This window comes from Fulmarus glacialis, unplaced genomic scaffold (genome assembly GCF_000690835.1).
Source record: "Fulmarus glacialis isolate BGI_N327 unplaced genomic scaffold, ASM69083v1 scaffold8795, whole genome shotgun sequence".
NCBI lineage: Eukaryota > Metazoa > Chordata > Aves > Procellariiformes > Procellariidae > Fulmarus > Fulmarus glacialis.
The window spans coordinates 1-20,863 of NW_009214976.1; the positions used below are offsets into that span (position 1 = coordinate 1).

General features: G+C 38.9%; 1 protein-coding gene across 1 annotated transcript in view; it reads right to left on the bottom strand.

The window, feature by feature from the left end:
- Positions 1-1,772: 1,772 nt before the first annotated feature.
- LOC104077519 (cAMP-specific 3',5'-cyclic phosphodiesterase 4D-like) overlaps positions 1,773-20,863 on the bottom strand; it is a 29,818-nt gene continuing 10,727 nt past the window's right edge. Inside the window, exons 3-6 of the mRNA XM_009578796.1 lie at positions 16,563-16,599; positions 11,644-11,717; positions 10,350-10,399; positions 1,773-2,149 (exon numbers count right to left, since the gene is read on the bottom strand). Coding sequence (XP_009577091.1) covers positions 1,773-2,149; positions 10,350-10,399; positions 11,644-11,717; positions 16,563-16,599 — 538 coding nt within the window. The remainder of the gene's footprint in view (positions 2,150-10,349; positions 10,400-11,643; positions 11,718-16,562; positions 16,600-20,863) is intronic.

The following is a 20,863-nucleotide window of genomic DNA, read 5'->3' on the forward strand; positions in this document are numbered from 1 at the left end:
TTTGCCCTTAGTGAAGTCATGTTGGCTGTTACCAGTCACCTCTCTGTTCTCCAGCTTCCAGAAGGATCTGTTCCATGATCTTGTCAGGCACAGAGGTGAGACTGACCAGCCTGTAGTTCTCCGGGTCTTCCTTTTTTCCCTTTTTAAAAATGGGGATTATGTTTCCCTCTTTTCCAGTCAGTGGGAACTTCACCAGTCTGCCATGACTTTTCAAATATGATGGAGAGTGGCTTAGCAACTTCATCTGCCAGTTCCCTCAGGACCCTCAGATGCATCTCATCGGGTCCCATGGACTTGTGCACATTCAGGTTCCTTAGATGGTCTCAAACCTGATCTTATCCTACGGTGGGCAGTACTTCTTTCTCCCAGTCCCTGCCTTTGGATTGTGTGAATTGGGTGGCATGGCTAGAGCACTTGGCGGTGGAGACCAAGGCAAAAAAGCTATTGAGTACCTCAGCCTTCTCCATTATGGTTGTAGCCAGGTCTCCCATTTTGCCCATTGCAGGAGGGTACAGTGTCTTTCATCTTCCTTTGTTGACCTATGTACCTGAAGAAACTCTTCTTGTTATTTTTCATGTCCCTAGCCAAGTTCAGCTCCAGCTGTGCCTTGGCTTTCCTGATCCCCTCTCTGCACTCTTGGGCCATATCCCTATAATCTCCCCAAGATGTGTATGCCTGCCTCCACTGCCTATGCATTTTGGTTTTGTGTTTTAGTTTGGCTAAGAGGTCTTGACTTAGCCAAGCTGGCCTCCTGCCTCCCCTGCCCGACTTTTTGCACATCGGGATTGAAAGCTCTTGCACCCTAACAAAAATGTCTTTAAATATCTCCCAGCTCTCGTTCACTCCTTTGCCTCTGATGGGAGTTTCCCAAGGGCTCCCACGCACTAGCACGCTAAACAGCTGAAAGTTTGCATTTCTGAGGTTTAGGGTTCTGACTTTACTTTTTACCCATCCTGTACCCCTCAAGATTGAGAATTCCACCAGGGCATGATCACTGCAGCCCAGGCTACCTCCAATCTTGACCTCTCTGATAAATTCCTCCACGTGCCTCTCCTCTGGTTGGGCTCTCCATCACCTGTACTAGGAAATTGTCTGCAACGCACTCCAGTAGTTTCCTGGACTGCTTGCAGTTCGCTGTGCTGCTTTTCCAGCAGATGTCTGGGTGGTTGAAGTCCCCTCTCAGGATCAGGGCCTGTGAGCGTGATGCTTCCTGCAGTTGAAGAAAGAACTCTTCATCAACCTCTTCTTCTTGATCAGGTGGCCTCAGTAGAAACCAAACATAAAGTTTCCTTTGTTGCCTTGGTCTCTAATTTTCACCCATAAGCTCTCGACCTGTGCATTGCTGTTCTTCAAAGATAGCTCTGTGCAATCAATACCACTTTTGACATAGAAGGCAACTCCCCACCTCTCCTTCCTTGCCTGTCCCTTCTGAATACTTTATAGTCATCAATCACAGCATTGCAATCGTGCGATTCATCCCACCAAGTTTCTGTCATAGCAGTCAGGTCATAGTCTTCCATCTGAGCAGCAGCTACCAGCTCCTCCTGTTTGTTTCCCACACTGCATGCATTAGTATAGAGGCACCTCAGCTGGGCTATTGGACACATCCCCTTTTTAGAGGAGCTCGCCCTAATTCCCTTGAGGCGGTTCACAGGGGTTTCCCTGTTGCTTCCTAATGCCTCAGCAGTCCCTAGCTCTTCTTGAGTGCTTAAAACTTCATCCCCTTCCCCCACTACATCTAGTTTAAAGCTCTGTTTATAAGTCCAGCCAGGTTATTGCCCCGGACAGTCTTGCTCACACTTGGTCAGCTGAGCCCCGGCAGCTGTCGACAGGCCCGGTTTCTCAAAGGTATGCCCAAGATCGTAGAAGCTGAGACCTTGAGCATGGCAGCTACGCAGCCAGCCATTCACCTGTTCAATTCGTCTCCTTTTTCTTGAACCCGCTTCTCCAACTGGGAGCATAGAGGAGAACACCACCTGTGCTCCCAATCTCTTTAACATTGTTCCAAGGGACATAAAGTCCCTTTTGATGTTTCTGAGTGGCCTCATTGCAGCATCATTCTGTCCTACTTGGAAGAGTAGGAACGGGTGATAGTCCGCAGGCTTTACCAGGCTTGGTAACCTCTCCGTGACATCACCGATGTAAGTTCCTGACAAGCAGCAAACTTTTCTAGAGATACTGTCTGGGTGACAAATGGGTGCTTTGGTGCCTCTCAGCAAGGAATCTCAGATGACACCCTATGTACTTTTCTGGTGGCACTGGTTCTAATGCAGGTGGGTGGTTGGAGGAACTTTGCACAGCTGGGCTTTCCTGGGTCTTGCCCGTTACTCACTCTCTCTTCGTTCTCCAGCCCCAGGGCATTGTACCTCTTACGTATGGGCACTTCAGCTAAGTCTGAAGGCAGGGCTGTCACTCAGCTTGTGACAGTGCACAATACCACGCATCAGTCTCTTGCTCAGATGCCCAGATACTGCACTGCCTGTTAAGCTCCTCTTGTAACATGGCCACTTGCTTGATGAGTTCCTCCAGCTGGACATACTTGCACCCATGACATCCACCTCTGCCTTTGGACCCTAGGGGGATTTCCAGGTTCTGGAGTTCCATGCACAGTTTGGGTCTGGCCAGCTCTTTCAGTTCTTGGGGGGTCAGTCTGGGTGTAGGTGTCCACATAGGAAGGTATATCACTTCCACCTAGGTTTTAGTCACAGCTTTGCAGTTGTGGCAGATGGAATCCATTTTGTTTCAACAGGAGGCTACCTCTGACTGGCTCCCAAAAGAAAATAGGCTGTTTTCCGAAGGCTGCCCTCCCTGTGCGCCCTTCCGTGCAAACTGCCGCGCAAACTGAATTGCTCAACAAGAAAAAAATGCTAGTCCATAATGCATCGCCCCAAATATTCAAAAGTGTAGTTTCTTTTCTCAAACTCAAGCTTGACACATACATTCATAGCAGAGTTTATCACATAAATGTTAATTGGGGTCTGGTCTAAAAAGACAATAGAATGGAGTACTTTCTAGGTTCAGATGTATCTTAGATTTTACTCGCAATTGCAATATTGCCACCCATCAAAACAAACCTATTCATGAAGGCACTGTACCTCATGTAGACCGGTCATTTAGTTTTCAATCTTTCTTCCATCTCAACAGTTTCTGCTGTCCTTTCAGTACATAAAGCCCTGAGATCAGTACCTCATGTTAATTCTAAAACTGAACAAGGATGCAGACCACAAATAAAATTCAATATTATATAACAACAGCTTCATGAAAAATGCACAAAGCCTTTTGAAACTCCATCCCATATGAAGGACTACTGATCTTCTCATTGCATTCTTATTTTATGTATTAATACCAAATTTAGATTGATTAATCCAAACAGTGGATTAATAGAGACCAGTGTTAGTTGTTTTAAGTTATGATAAAATATATTTTTTCTGACAAAAAAATATGTGTTTTCCTTTTCCTTAGCACTTTTCTCTGTAGTTTCAAATTACCTACTGAGTTTCAAAACTTGATGCCACTGTGGATGCTTAAAGGCTGTTAGAAGTACTAACAGCAAGAGAAAGCAACAGCTGAAGAGAAGAGTTGTCCTTTCACATTGGTCTGTGCCATACAGAGGTCTACTTAACATTTTGTTTTATTTTTTTAGAAAGGAAGTTACTTCTTTATGGAGGATGGGTAAGTTCTAAAAGGATGTTATAGACATGAAAGAGCAATAGGGTTGCATAGATGATAATTAAATGAATAGCCATGCAAGAAACCAAGGTAATTAGTCAACTCTGAATTCTACAATGTTTTTTTGTGACAAGTACTTCAATTTAATATAAAATAGAATATTAGGCCTGGGATGTGAGTTTCTAAGAGGCCTTTTGTTTTTAAAGGCAGGAGTTGAGTTGGATAGAAATAACAAAATGATAAATGCTTATTTATCTGATTGACAGTGACAAATAGCACTTACATGTATATGTGCTATGGGTATCTTCCAAACCCCACATTTTCAGGACGCCATTAATATGAACAGCTTAATGTAGGTATATAACCTTCCACATGGTTTTCTTTCAGTTTGTAAGTTTGTCTCTTTTGTTCTACTGCTCTTCGCACAGCATAAAATCCACACCAAACAACACAATGTGCTTTTTTTTTGGTCTGAGAAAACAGTTGTAATGAATATGGCTGTCTTCACATACTTCACATAAAAAAGCAGTTTCAGAATCATTCACAGAAGTTAAAAGGACACATTTAACTGGCTCTTAGTAAGAATTCTGGTCCTAAATGCGAGTATTGGACATATTCCCCTAGGAAATAAACAGAGGTGAACTAGCACGTGTGTGCCAGTAACTTTTGTGCATATAAAGCACATGTAATGCTTGAATTCAACCACTGGTATATACTGTTAACCTACTGTGAGTCTGCAGATACACATCTGCTAATTTCTCAAATAATAGATGGCATTTACCACAGATTGAAAGATGTGGAAATGCTACAAATCACATTCACACTTGAAAATATAAGTGTCTGTGGTATTTACCTTGAAATTAAAATAATTGTCTTAGGTGAGTTAAATTCATTCAAAATATCCATAGGTGTGTGGGTACAAAGAACAGAACATTTACATATCATTCCACATACTGCACAAAGAGCAAAGGCCATGTTATCAAAAACATCCCCGTTTAAAACCAGGATGTCAGGTTTCTCCAGTGCTTCAGGAAAGCACCCTTTACTCACTTGAGTGAGGATTTCAGAACATTTTACCTCGCCTCTGCCAAAAGTTTGGCAGTGCAGTTTACCATAGGAGTACTTCTCTGTAATAAGATAAAAATATATTCAGTGGGCAAATTAAGTAAGAGTGGGAAGTTCTCATTATAAATGTAATCCTGCTGACTAAATCTAGAAGAGTGATACATATACTGCAATTACATCTTGAATAAGGCATGTTTTGCATATCTGCCTGAATCTGGGTATGAAATCTAAGGTCTTCAGCATTTTAAAATGTGACACTGATATTGTATTATGAGTTTTCTTTTGTTAAAAAAATGAAATATTCTTTATTTTTAAGCCTCTGTTTTCATAGACATTAGGATCCCTTCAATCCCATATACCCACTCCCAAGCTAGTGGCAATTACCCCAGTATTGCATGCATTAACCTCTGTAAGGCATGCACTTTTGCCTTTTTTTGTCCACTAGTGTTCCTATGTTTACTTTATCCTCTGCTGTGTTCTGGCAGAATCCCAGACACAGGAGAGAATAAAAGGCATTTGGATTATTGAGGACATCTCCATGCAGTGATACACTGTACAGTCCAGTCAGGCCCTGGAAGAGTCAGCAGGGTATGTAACACTTTGCCTTCTGGACTTCTGAATAGTTTAAAGCATATCAAGAATGTTACTTCTTATTGAACAAGAATTTACTTGAATTTAATTCCATCCTGTTATTCAATAAAATCTTTCAGTTACAGAACTGGTATAAGTGAGAGATACATTTACACAGAGATATACATACTCAAAATAATCTATTATTTCCAATTTCATAAGATGTGACCTACTGATTTTCATCTGTAACCTTTGTTTTTTCTTGTTATATCCAGCGGCTTGTATTTAGAAGTTTAGTCTGTATGAAGGTAGATGTTTAGCTTAGTAATGTTTGTTTAAGTGTATCATATGGAAAGAGAGGAGGCTAATCTTTAATTAATTAATTAATTAATATTTCATTATTAAATAATGATTGATTATCCTTTGAATGTAATAAAATAAAATCTCTAGCAAAAGACTGGTAGATCCCATTTCACAACCATAAACTTAACTGGGAAACCTGAAGCTAATCAAAACAAATAATGAAATGTGTTGGACAAAGCCCATGAAAAACATGCAAGCATTTCCATTTAATTGGCAGGATATTAATTTCTGCTGGATTTGAGATGCAGAGCCATGCATATAAAGAGTAAATCAAGTCCAATAAGAAGCAATGAAAGCATGGAGTAGCAAATTAATTCAGTTAGATTTATAACCTCATAATCTTTGCAAATAGTTTATTTCTCTATCGCCGTGGTTTTTGTATACATGACAAAATCTGAAGTGTTTTTTCTGACACTGAGCCACATGCTTCCTACATTTTAAGAAATGAAATGTAGTTTGTTATTGAAAAATTCCATTTACTTTCCTCTATCTGATGAAATAGGTTTGGGTTAGTTTTTGATGAAAAATTGTTAAGTGTAAATAACTTTTCAAAAATTTTGCAATTATGATTTATTTTATGATTAAATTAAATGACTTTTTTGTTACATATACAAGTCTTCACTTACAAGTCCTTTGGCACTGCATTTGTAATATAAAGGGCCACTTACATAATCTACATTTAAATCCACTTTAAAGTTATTACTATGAATTAGGTATTACGTCTATCTAACATATGTATACGTGAATCAGACCCTGTGTCTGTGATTTCAGGTTAACTAAGATTTGCCAGTTAATCAGTAGTTGTGATAGTATTCAGAGGCTCAGAAACTCATTCTTTTGGACAAACTTACCTCCTTCTGCATGCAGAATCTTTGCGTAAAAGCAGCTGTGAGACTGAGTTTGCAAATTGTCATTAGTGGGCAGAGAAACTGTCAGATCCCGTATCGGTTTTAGATCTGACACATATCAAGAAAGACCTTATATGGTTCCTTCCTAATTAAAATTACTCTGATTTAGAAATGCAATGTAAGAACTATAGTAATCAAAAAATATCTAATGCTTACTCACTTTTTTATCAGTCAAAAATTAAAACTTGCAAGCTCAATCCTTGAGTCACAGTTTCATTTTTTTGAAAATGAGAAGTTATTTATAATTCACTGATTGTGTTAAGAGAATTACTATCAACTTGAAATGAAACACCACTCATATCACTGCCTGGAAAACGTGACTCATAGTGAGAGGAACCCCTCTTCTGGTTGAAGCACAGAACACCACACGTGGAAGCACTGTAGGGAGTTATCCCAGGCTGGTCTCAGTCATGGGAGGGAGATGGCACTTTTAGGGAGCAATTTATCTCCCTTTAAAGAAGTCATCTAACGTAAGTCAGTTCGCATGTGTGCTTATTCACACTGACTATAAGGGGACTCTAAAGAGCCTCGACAAAATAGATATCTACATCCTAGATGTCTAAAGCAAGTAAGAAAAGTGCCATCTAAGAAGTCTGTTGTTACGTGAAAAGCTCCTACCTCCTACCCCCTAATTTGTCTGCAAAAGGAGTACTCAGCGTGCTGTAGCATACTTGGCTGATACTGAAGATCAAGTACACCAGTGATATTTATTAGCTTCTTTCAACACAGTTTCTAAGAGGGATTCATGTGGATAAATTGAATAGAACAGACCATATTTTGGTCATCAACTTCTACATACTTACATTGAAAAATCACTGCAAATTTTAAGGCCACCATGGTTGCTGTTGCTTCTAAGAACTTGAACATCTGATTCCTGTGCTGCTTCAGTTCTCAATTCCACAGTTCCTTACTGTTTTGCTAATGCCTTTTCTCCCGCATTTATGTCTCAGGGTGAATTCTTAAAATAATACATGGGAGAATTTTGCTCTTGCTATTTTAGTCACTTGGCTTTACCAAATCCCTTTTTATCTTTCCCTTGTTGTTTTCCCCATATCTTCTGCAGTAGTTCCCTTTTGCTACACTTTTGCTTTCTGTGATCGTCCCTTTCCTCAGTCAAGAGTCTTCCCAAAGACACTTCTTCCAGGAAGCTTAGCAACATAAACTCTCCATCTTAAATGTCTGTTTCTGGTTTAGCATTGACATAGTTTAGCGACTGTGCCTTCCAGTCACCTAGTTTGTTACACTGGTGATCGGTTCTCGCTGAGATTGCTAGCTGAGCCATCTGGATGATGTGATGGGGCTCTACCTGTCTGGTGTATTGTTCTGGATACTCCATGACACAAACTCTGAGAACAGCACAACCAGGAGGATTTCTCAGAGTTACATTTCAAACATTCCCCAGAAGAATTTGAGAAGCTTGGTAGCATCTGAAAGGGTTTTCAGTTATTCTGTGAATAGGAGGAAAAGTGTTTCTAATATATCTTCCTTCTTGGCATAGCACTGTAGCGCAACATGTTTTACTAGGATTTTATATGCCCCAAGAAAGCACCTATGAATACTTCTGCACTTATGCCATGAAATTTGTTGCTGTGGAGGTATCAAAAAGTCTATGACTAAGAACGGGCAAACCCGTTCAGGCAAAATAATATCCAGCCTCAATCTCCATTCAACAGTCAAAATAAATTGTAGCGATTTTCATGCTTTATGGTGGCTTAATATCTTTCCTGTATTGCTAAAGTCTTTTAGCCACCTATCCATATCCAATGTACACAGGCCCCAGCTCACCCAGTTCGATGCATAATCTGGGTACAGCAATTCCAGCAACATCTCTGAGAAATCAGATTAAACTAAATTAGATTAAATTATCCTTAATATTCTTTGCTTTCTCTTGCTTCCTTTAAATTTCTTGGCACAAGTATTTTCTCGATTAATTGCAGCACTGACTGCACCACCTTCCTTCTAAACATTAAAACCTCAGATGATTTATTGCTTCTGACATGTAAAGTGCACTCTGAGGATTAACTGCATGGAAACCTTCAGATTGAGGGGAATTTAAAAAAAGCAACAACATCTCCCAGCAGAATGTGTCTTGGGTCCTGCTGTCTGAGCAGCTTCTCCTGCTGGAGAAAAGAAGCTGACCTCAGGCAAACAACTGTGGGAGAGCACGTAAGATAGGCTACTGTGTGTTCACACGCATGCGTATCTTCTCTTCTGGATATCACATTTTCTTTTACTGTCAGGGGTTTTAGTGTGTTATAGGCTTTCTGAAGTTAGTCCCTTGGAACCAAAGAAAGAGCCCTATTTTCCAGTATCTCTATCTCCAGTTAAGATAACAGACTTCCGGATGACTGCGTTGCAAGAGACAAATCCCACAATTAAAAATAGGTGTAACATCTATCAATAACTGAAATGTGTCATAGAAAGTAATTTGAAACCAATGCCCAAAATTACCTCTTAAATGAATACATTAACAAAGGATTATGATTATAATTGATCTAAGCATTTTTCTGTCTCCCCTTCCTATTTATTTAATTACCATGAATTTAAGTATGATTGCAGAACATTCTTAACTAAGGATGCTTTTCTGTTTATAGAATAAATTTAAAGATTTAACCCTCTGTTCCCTTATAAGCCCTACACACTAATGCTCAGATTACGCGATGAGTTCCTAGGAGAATAAAATTATACAGAACTGCCAAGATTGAGTCATTCAGAGGTAAATATGGATATTGTGTGAGGCTAGATGAAAAAAGCTAACAATGTTAACACATTCCAGAGCCTAAAGACAGAAACTATTGAACATGACAAAGCCACACTTCTCCTCAAAAGAGCTGAAGTACCATTTCTTCCTTGAGTTACAAGTCTATTATACAATTAAAAAGACAAGAGCTATTTTGAAAATTCTGGAAACATTAAGTTTTTAGTTTAAATGAAAAATTGTCAATTTAGTAAGTGCCTGTATACTTTTATCAAGTGGCAAAGCAAATGCTCTTTCACTCTGCCAACACACCATAGAGAATGTAACTACCTGGAAAATTAGACAGTGTAAGAACACATGGATTAACATGATGTAAAAAATTCGAGGTCAAATAAAGTGTGTTCCCATAAAGATGTCCAAGACCAAGTTGCCATAATAATAACCAAAAGTGCTGCAGGGTAAAATTTTCAAAAGTGTTCACGTAACTTACAATGCTAGTCCTGTTTTCAGGTTAATGTTTCTTTAGAAATAATAGTGTCTTTTACAAAGGAACTATTTTTCTCTTATGCACCTACAAATGTTATAGAAATAGAATTTACTGTCCTAAATCAGAAAAGTCAGTTTTGAAAATTTCTTCTCATTGCCTAAGGGCTTGTAATGCAAAGACTTTGCCTCGGTATAGCTACAGAACTCCATGTCCCAAATGCAAGATCAATGCATTCCTCATGCCAGTTCTTTCTACTACATTTTATTGCAAAAAGTTATTAATGAAGGTAGTCATGACACGATCACACACTGGTATATAAGGAAAAAAAAAATTTGGGAAAGATCTTAAATTAAAACCAGGATAATAAGACAGAAATCAGAAAGCTAATGTGATACAACACCAAAAGTCACCAATTTGAGTCACCACATGACTCAATTCCTCTTTAATAAAACAGATATAAGAATAAGAAACAATATAAGGTTATTATTATAAAATGCAGTTTTCAGTGAGACGTTTTTATAAATAATATTAAATTTAGAAACCCATTATGGTTTCACAGAGGAATTGTAGTCATATTAATTCTTCTTACCTGTTATAGTTGCTTTGTTAATAGATGGTTGGTTACACATTGGTGATCGTCTGTTTAAAAGAAAAGAAAAAAAAAGTATAAGCCTGATAAACTCACAGATGACTGAATCCTTGAACAATATAATAGAAAATACATTTCCTTGGGAAATTATTTGGAACTGGAATACCCTGGCATTGCCAAAGAAAAAGTTTGGTTAGAACAGATATTTCTTTCTAGTGTGGAAGGGAGTTCACAACTGACCCTGAAACCTCTCTGCAGATTGGGAACTCCAAGACAGGAATATTTTAGGAATTTACAAGTTCATTAAAAACCTGCCTAATCATACCTAGAGTGTATACCTAGCTTGACGTTTGATTTATATACATAGTTATCATTATTCTAACATGGCTTGCACTTCCCACGTTCTCTGACTTGAAATTCTGGGTTTTTTTAAATTATTCACTCTATTATTTTGCATATACATTTCACACATTATTTTGCATATACCTTTCACAATAATCTTTAGGGCAAACAGCTCAGTGGACTGCTTTGCCCATTGAAGAAAGCTAGAAGTTGCTGGACTGACACAGCTGTGTAGGGATGTGTGGATGACTGCAAGCAGTGGCCACATAGGGTCTGCATATTCCAACCAAGGGGGCTGGAAATATCTTTTAGTGGCACTAACTGGTAGTGCAATGCAATGGTAGGCAGCTGTCTTTGCAATGCTAATTATTTCTAAATTCTAGATATGCACATTTTGGGTGAAGGAAATGAGTCCACTACAAAATTTGCCAGTGTAACTGAGGTTAATGTTAACTGTGACGCTGTAATACGATTGGAGAAAGATCATACTTATAATGTCCCATTTATAATCATGAACTACTGTGGATAAGTGGGATGTCATTATCTTGGATGAGTTAGGCCGAGTTCTAGCTTCAGACCATGCATGTAGCTCACTATGAGTATGAGCTGTCTGCTCACTTTGATTCATTTGCAAGACTCAGACACTGCCTCAATGATCATCTTTGAATGATCTTTGACATATGACTAATTTATTGAAAATCATGTAAATTGCACAAAACCACTCCAAGTTTATGCAAGGACAGCAATGCAAGAGCAATTAGTAGGCAAGGGGACTGTTGTCTCAGCTATCAAGTATAGCATCTTCAAGGGATTAATAAACTCATTACTCATCTGCATGTTTTATGCAGGTTTGGTGGCACAGACTGAAATTTGTAACATCTAATTGTTATTCTTAATTTACATTTAAAAAGTATCACTGCAAAAAGTTCAGTGGCCAAAAATTGACACTCACTTGCTGGGTGCCCGATCTTGTAAATTGGTTAATGCAGCAAAGTTATTCCGTACAGTACGCAGGCTGGCCAGCACCTGGAATAGACAAAATGGTTTCAATCTAAATTTCTGCACAGGTGAGACTGATTTATCTCTGCTCCGCTATGCTGAAAGAAAAAGGAAAGGACATTGCAAAACAACTGTAAAAGGTTTCCAGGGTTGGTTTGTCTGAAGCCTTTGACCATTATTCAACAATGACATGTCTGTAATACAAAGGCGATAGATTGTTTCTTTTTTTTCCTCATAAACAACTCATTATTTGTTTAAAGGCAGACTTACTTGAAGAGGAGGAAAGTTTTTCACAGAATACTAATTAGTTCTTTAAAATGACCAGAAAAGCATTCGTGTTTGGAAGATAATAGCCCATTCAAGCCTAATACTTCATGCATAAGAAATGATTACAGAATTTTCCATTTGCAGTTCAGCCCCCACGAACCATAAAGGACAAAGGGAATTAGATCGTCTAGACTGCCAGGAAAAATAAAAGTGGCTCCTTTAAGGAGTGCAGTTGAGTTGGCGGCTTAGTGCAGAAGGCCAGAGTAAGAGAAGGTATCACCTGAGCAGGTGGGAAATGTCTGCAGACTGTTACAAGCTTTGCACATTGGGAAAGACAACATAAATGAACTACTTCCTTTCTGGACTTAATTTTGTGGAAGACAGCAGCTAGTGGAGGCAGTAGAGGAGTGTCTTCTTGTTATAAGTGGCGTAGGCACTCTCTTCTGGAGGTAGTTGGATAAATGCCACAAATTTTGTACCATGTAAGAATAATAAGATGCACCTCTTCGACTACGGAGAGGCAGTTCAGCTGATGTTGGAGAGGAACCATGAGTTGTTTGGAACCAGACCGGGACTGGGAGAAGGCAGCAACACTAATCACTGGTGTGTCTTTGTAGAAGCTGCCCTTTGTTGTTTCTCAGCCCAGACTGGGCTGGTTTCCTGGTAAACCCGTCCTAGGAGTAACAAAGGTGGGAATTGACTCTGCATTCCAGAGTTCTGAGTCGAGGAGGATACAAGCCGCTTTTCATAGCCCCTTAAATTTATAGATAAGGCAGGAAGGGGATAGGAGGCTGAAGAGAAAAGAAGGATTTAGTGAAAGCTTCTAACAGACGGAAAATATTCAGGAGATACTAATGACTGGCAGTATTCAAGTTATTGTAGGTAATTCCCAAATGAGTTAAGATAATAAAAATAAAAATACATTTGTTGGCTAATTAGACAGTATTAATTTAATTATATTTTCATTTCCAAAGATCAGGAGGCAAACTCACATATTTTACATTCAGCATGGAATAAAAATAATTATATATGCCAGCAAATTTACATGCCCAGGGTACAGTGACTCTAACAAATGTTGTATTTAGGTGTTGGATATACACCGATGGAAATCAGGCATGAACTGAGCAGAAGGGGAAAGAAAACCTTGGAGTTCAAAAGTTCAAAAATGAATACATATATACAAAGAAAAATTGCTGCAGTTTGAAAATATTGTAAAAGGAAAGGATGACTTGAAGATGGAAGGAGAAGGAAAGCATAAACGGAAAAAAGTTGGGCCTATTAAGGTAAGACACACATTTTAGTAACTGCAGTCCATTTTCAGTTCTCTTCGGTCAATCTGCCTGGGTTCAGTTTATGTATGCCAGGATGCTGAGACGGCTTGTATGTGCTAGTATTATCAGAGAAACATACCTATGTGGCTCCCAGAGCTGTCTCAGGCCATGAAAAAATGTAGTCGGTTTTCCTGGCTGCAAGTTTCTATTCAATAAGCCCTGTTGAAATCAAATTGGCTGTATATTCAGGTGCACTGAAAATTGGGAGGACGTACAAAGGTAGCTAAGTGACTCCTCGGTGAGTGATCTCAAGTACAGCCATGCTTATTAGCTCTGCCTCTGCTGGATTGCAATGAATGACTCTGTACCTGCTGCGCAGGGCTGAGTTTCAGAAAGGTTAGTAGGCTAGGCATGATGCCACGTGAAAACATGAACGTAGCTGAGGTACGTGTTGGATCTGAAATAACAGGACATTTAGCACCTGGGGTGCTGGGGAAAGAAGTGCTGCAAGGGCTGCAAGGTTGATCAGGGCCAGTTACGAGTGGAGGCTAATGAGCGTTCCTGGACCCACGCTTGGGTCCCTGAAGAGCTGTGAGGGAGTCTCTCTACTGTGCCCACCACTATGCACATTGACCAGATTTTTCCACTCTTTGGTTTGTATCTCCTTCTATTTGTTCTTCTGGCACGTGAGATAACTGTTTTGTAGGTCCAGGGGTGAAATGACCAGCATCCCAGCTGCTTTAGCATACATGCACGTATTTTGAGTTTCTGCAAGTGCAAGGCGTCCCCACATACATATGAATGTAAAAGTGACAACAAAAACTTTGGCCATTGGCTACAGTGGAGGTAAACAACTTGATTTATTGTATAAAGGTATTAATATTTGTAAGTCTATTATGTTATAATATAAGTACATAAAATAATATTTAAATTTCTCATTGTCATTTGCTTTAAGTGACAGTTTCTCTGTCTACAGAGGTTCCACTTGTGCTTAATGTTTCTAGAGTTAGATTTGTGAGCAAAAAGCAACCAGTCACCTGCAAACCTCTTTAGGTTTAATCCCTAAGTAAGTAGTATTATTTTCAAAATCAAGTTATATACAAACAGTTGCGAGTGAATTAAAAAAAATCAAACTTTTTTGACGATAAAAAACCTACAGAACTGGTCCTTAAATTTCAAATCATTCAAATGATTTTATTTTGAAAAGTGAAATTCTATGCATAATTAAATTACAGCAGTTGCTGTATATTACAATATAGGGAAATGCAACTAATAATATCCTTGTGATAGATTTTTTAATTTTAGCTTACCAAATTCCATTCTGATAAAAATAGTAAGTTATCTTGTTCTGGGGCCAGATTCTATGTGGGGGTCACAGTATGCTACTCTGCCTCCAGTTAGCAAATGCAGCCACACTACGGTGATGTGCTGAATAGTAACTGAAATGCTAAAATTGGAACTATTACCACCAGGTGGCTCATGATCAGATGAAACAAGCCTCCTGATCAATTGAAGAAAATATGGACGGTTTGAAGTAACTGGAAGATGTGTTTCACATGCCATGATCTACTGCCACCAGGAAGCCCTGAATGGATTAAAATGGTGCTTTGGCTGTTTGGAACACAAAAATGCATCTACATGATGAAATATTGCTCTAGGAAGACATTAAAAGGGTGGTCTGTACAACGTAACTAGTGATAGGATGAGAGAAAATGGCCTCAATTTGCGCCAGGGGGGGTTTAGATTGGACATTAGGAAAAATTTCTTTACTGAAAGAGTGGTCAGGCCTTGGAACAGGCTGCCCAGGGAAGTGGTAGAGTCACCATCCCTGGAGGTATTTAAAAGACGTGTAGATGAGGTGCTTAGGGACATGGTTTAGTAGGCATGCCCTCTCAACTGCGTCTCAATTCCACCGGGGTCAAGGACTGTGACTTGTGATAACTCACCCTGTGACTGCTCTTTCTCTTGTTCAATGCAAATGAAAACAGGTTGACTTAAACCACTGCTAACAGGGTTTTGCACTGAAATACTAAAAGCTCTCAAATAATCAATTACGGCACCTTGGTGCAAGTAGCAATAACATTCAACTGCTCCTGCTCTAATTGCTGAAGCACGTCCATCAACACCAACATGAATATGAAACTACCCTTAAAACAAATAGGGTGTTTTGTCCCAGGAAAAAGATATCCATAAATGGAGTGTAATATTTGCTAGTTTTGTAGGCATACTATAACCAGTCTTACCTATGTGCATAATTTGTAATAAAAATTCAGATGACAATGAACATGAACTCAACTATAGTAAATATTATTGGATTGCTTGACCACAATACAATTTGTATTTTTTCTGTGCTCAGGGCATAGGGTTTTTATGTTTCCTTAGGAACTAAAACCAGAAAAGGTTTTATTTTTTCTTTCCCCTCTTTTTTTTCCTGTAATTTCTTCTCTTCCATTATTGTTGAAGTATATTTACTATTTGAGAGACCTTAAAGTATTCTTTGAAAAGGCCCTGGCTTAATCTTTTCTCGGCTAATAAAAGATGAAGGTATTCATATTAAAGATTTGATGAGCCAATGTCTTATAAACACTGTATGTTTACAATATAATTAAATATATAATAACCTATTAAATGAATATTAATTGTTTTAACAGCTGATCATTAGACCAAAGCAACCTGCATATTCAGGCTGAAGTTGGACACCTTCTTCTTATTTGAGACTGCTGTGTGACTCAACCTTTCTCTTTCCATTCACCTTCAATCACATATGAGTTCCAGATTTATTTTTTGCCCCTGTAGTTACACTGAATTAACTTTCATTCCTATCTATTTCAGGGTAAAACCTATCATCATCAGTTCAAGGAACATCAAGACAAGACAGCTCTGTTGCTAAAAATTGTGAAGTTGGTATTTTAGAAAACAGAATCCAAATGGGAAAATGAAACAAATAGAGATGGTTTTGTAAGGGAACGTAAGTATTCTGGGTAAAGCGTATCTTGCATCTAAAAGTTACCTTGTATTTAATGCATAAAAGATGTTCAAAAGGAGAAATTGTGATTGTAAAAAGCAGGAGAATAACAGAGAGCACAGATTTATCTTCATCATGACTCTCTGCTACAGTATTTGAAAAGAGATCAGTGGAAGGTGTTTATCATGTTGTTGCACTTCAACTTTTCAAATAATCAAAAAGCTTTAAAAAAGAGAGGTATAGATAACAGAGTGGGAGGTTTATGATGTTCTGTTTAGACAGCTTTTTCCTGTTTCAAGCAAACATACCTTATATAATATTAACAACGGAAAATAACTGGTTTGGCAAATATGGCAAAATTATGCCTACCTGAGCAAATGGTGTCACAATCAAGTCATCTCCGTGTCTGAAAAAATGAGCAGAGTTGTAAGTTAGGTATTACTGAAAACTTATCTCACTGCTTTAACAGAAGGAAAATCAGGTTTTACAATGCACTGTAGGTAATTCTAGTTTTATTCTTCAGGAGTTACTCACTACCGCTGCTTTGCATATCCTTTGAAAAGTAGACATCGACTTGGTTATTGCCCAACTGCCTGGCATGTCTGTGAGATGGCTGATGAACCAGCCAGTTTCTGTGCTGCGAGTTGGCAGGCGACCGACTGCCCAGGACTGATCTGCAGAGATTTCATCCCAAAGGATGGAGGTGAAAATACCGAAAGCGACCCCATTGAGGGTTACCAGCATGTTTGAGAGCACTGGACGGACGAGTAACTGCAGATGGCCGGGCAGCACATCGCAGATGAATAAAAACCTAGTAAAACTTTCAAACTGACTCACACCTCTGTGGCTATAGAGGCTGTGACTGAGTGTGTGCTGTTGCTGTGGCAACCTCATCCACACCACGGGGTGACGTATGGGCAAGGTGCCGGTGTGACGCACTGCAGGGGAGAAGGGAGGAAGGGAAAGCACCGAAAGCTGCCACTTGAAACAGTTTCCAAAAAATATAGTCTTGTAAATACAAGTAGGCTGAAGGGCTGTTGATTTAAGAGTGGCATCTGTAGCACTAAGGGTATGGAGTCAGACCTCTCTAGGGGACCACAAGGACAGGGAAAACTTGGGAGTTTTCAGTTATCATATCCAGTATATGGCAGCAATCCAGATGAAGAGAAATTTTCCAAAGACAAAACCCCAATATGACTCCATTTTTAATTGTCCTGTATTTTCCTGCGGTTAATTTATTGTGATGAGTTACAAGTTGCAGCTTTCAGCAGAAATTACCATTGCTTTGGTGCTATTTTAATGTTATTTAAGTTTAAGCATAAAATATGAATATTTAACAACAGATTTCAAGTCCATGAAAATCTAATCAGAAAGAGGCTTTCTGATAAATGGAGAAATATGATTTGCGTCTAAGTTGCCACAACATCATTCTTATAATTTATATACTGTCCACAAGACAGTAATGTTTTTGCAGGTATTGCAAGAACCTAATAAAAAAGCAGTAAGTACAACCTGTAAGAATGAAACAAAACTCCCCAATATTAAAATTTATCATAATGCTTAAGATCTGTGTAGCTGTTTTTATTACCATCTCTTTTATGTCTGTTAGTTGAAATAGAGAAATGGACTTCTCCCTGTGGAAGAAGTCTGCACTTTTAACAAGGTCTTTGCTGGAGTGGTTGGAATAAGGTGTTGCTTCAGGTTGTTTCCAGCCTGGCTGGAAAGCTTATAAGCCAGATCCTCACACCAAACCAGAAGAAACATGGCACCATGGGAGGAACTTAGAGGCTTTAATTGTCCAATGAAGCCAAATCTAATCGGTTATTATAGACACCATGAATCAGCCCAGAGCATTAAAGGGGAGTTAATTACCAGCTGGGTTTAGTACCTCTTCATATTTTCATTCAGTCGTGAAAACATCAGGAAATGCCCTAGACTATAATTTCTGATCAGGATTGCTGAGTTACACAGCTACACAAAGGTTTCAGCAGAAGATAAGCCACATCCATCTTTTCTTTTCTTTCCTGTTCTCCACTTAAACAGCCATAGTGTGAATATGTATGCTACCTCACTTTCAGAAAAATTACACTCTTTGTCTTCAAATTCTGTGAAATGGTATTATCTGCTGTGTACAGCTGGCTTACCTGTTCTTCAGTAAAACCTTTTAATTTATTCTCTTTTATAAAGAATATTTTTACTATTTGCGTATAGCTACTCCATTTTCTCTTCTGTTTTGACACTTAAAAGAGGCACAGCCGAGTAGAGCAAGGAATCCTGCGTTAGTCATCTGAATGACTTCTGCAAAGATGGAAGAGCCTAAAGCCTCAAGTAAAGTATTTGCCAGTCTTCCTCTCGCCTACTCACTTTCTCTATTACTCAGGTTATTTAGGCAAAAAGCAAACAAAGAGTTGAGTGAATTCTTAGATATGAGTGTGTTTTCTGAGCGATCAAATTTTGAAAGGAAACTGTATGTAAAATCAATATGCAAGCCCATTTTTTCATAATCTAGTCTAATTTCCACATTTGGAAATCATGAAGGGGCAGAATCCTGGAGATGAACACTTTTACAAGTAGCAGCAGACTGGACAAAGACCAAAAATATTAAATTGTTTCTACCTGTAAATAAACCAGATAGAGTAGAGCTAGTTCTTTATAGTGTCACAAGCATCTGCCAGTGGCAAACACTCTGAACGCCCAACATGTGACACAAATGCACAAAATATTCACCAGTGCTTCAAATTCCCAGGCAACAGCTACAACATAGTTATTAACTGTCAAACTGCAGATTGGCAAAACTATGAAAATAGGATGGTCCTTCTTCTCACCATCTCCTGTGGGCTTTCTTATTGGAGGTGGTACTTTCTTGCTCTTCTTCCCATTCAGTGCCCCTGTTTGCCACCCCTTGAATGCTGAGGCACTTCTAAGAGGCAACAAGTACATGTTTCTGGGCTTTCTGCCCTGGAGGGTTTTTTTTTCTTTTCTATAAAATAGCATGACCCCACTCCTCTAATTTTCAAACTTCATTCTACTTGAGCTCTTGCTGGACTGCATTTCATTGGAGAACACTGGTAGAATAATGTAGCTTGTTATTTTTTAGAGGAGGCATTATTAAATATTAATTTAATTCACTGAAATCAACTCAGGATTTAATTTTCACTTTTCAAATGTCCCTTGTGTCAAGAGCAGAATCCCAGAAATTATCATTATTCTGGAGAAAGCGTGATACTGAAAGTGTAGATATCCACACCTTTCGCAAAGCAGTTTAGCACACACCAGACCCACGTGAACAGAAAAGCAGTTGCATAGTGTGGTGAGTAATCTTTAATCCACACTGGGTCAGGAAATCTGGAAAAGGTGAGAGAGTGCTCAAAAAGGGAGCAGACACGTCTAAAGCGGCTGTGTTATTTTTTGTACAGAACAGCAAGAACATATGATTCAATCGAAGTGCCATTGATCCACAGTGTACTGTGGTGTAGTAAAGACTACAATGTATGAGTGTCCTGCTGTTTTCTTTTCAGATGATGCGGAAGCTGATAGATGATTCTGTCTGGATTCTGGACAGGATAGTGCCACCTGTCTATATTCAGAAGCAGCAAGAGGCAGAGTAAACCATGTGCAATGTATCACAAGCTTCTAAATATAGACGGAGCTGTTAACCTTTAAGGTTAGAAGAAATTGTTCACATCAGTGTTAGACTCTGTTAACTAAAATGCCTGACATACTTGTTCACATCTCCATTTTTCAAAGGAAAGACAGATTTGAAAGCAGAATAATTTTCACATAGCCCAAAATTTGAAACGATCAAATCCACCACCACCAAAAAAGACTGCTAAAGCACAACGGTCTACATGAAATGAATCACTGTTACATAAAACACAGGCCAAATTTCCATTAGCAGACCAAAGATTACATAACGCATTGCAAGTTATTTATCACGTTAAAGTGATGGCCTTCTGCAAATTTTCTGGGGTTTGCTTCCTGACCTTTCCTATGGGACATACCTGAACCCACCCCATATAACCTATGATGGTCCCCACCCTGGAGAAGAGATAAAAGTGCTATGCTAAGTCAGAAGTTAGATGAACATGTTCAGCTGACTGCTGCCAAACAAAAAGTACATAAATTTTGCTTCCTTTCCTCAAGATTGGCATTAATTTGTCTCTTCTATCCCAATTACAGAAGAGTAATTAACTTTGCCTCCACTAAAAAGGAACTTAGAGATGCCTGCATGGACAGACAGAGAAGCAGGCAGGAAGATGAACACAAGGATAGACAGGGTGACTGCATAACCTTTATTTCTTAATTAAGTTGGGATAATTTCATATTATCATCTAATAAGAGGAGTAGCTAAAGAAACATTCTGCAGACCTGCTAGGATACAGTTAAAAAAGGAGAGGGTGTTTTTTCAATGTGATCAGAAAAAATTCAAGATATCCATTAAGGAGGAGTGAGTCCCAGACCGTATAAACCACTAGAAATGTGAGTGTGCACTTGCCAGTGTGGAGCTTTGCAGGGAAGGTCCTGAATAAGGTTTGTCTTCATAAAGGCTGTAGTAAACTCAGATTAAGACTTTCTAGACATACGTGAAGAATACCAAGTGAGTGATCTTAAGAACACATATTGCAGATGGGAGACATAAACAGGATAAATAAGAGCTCTGTCTAAATAGG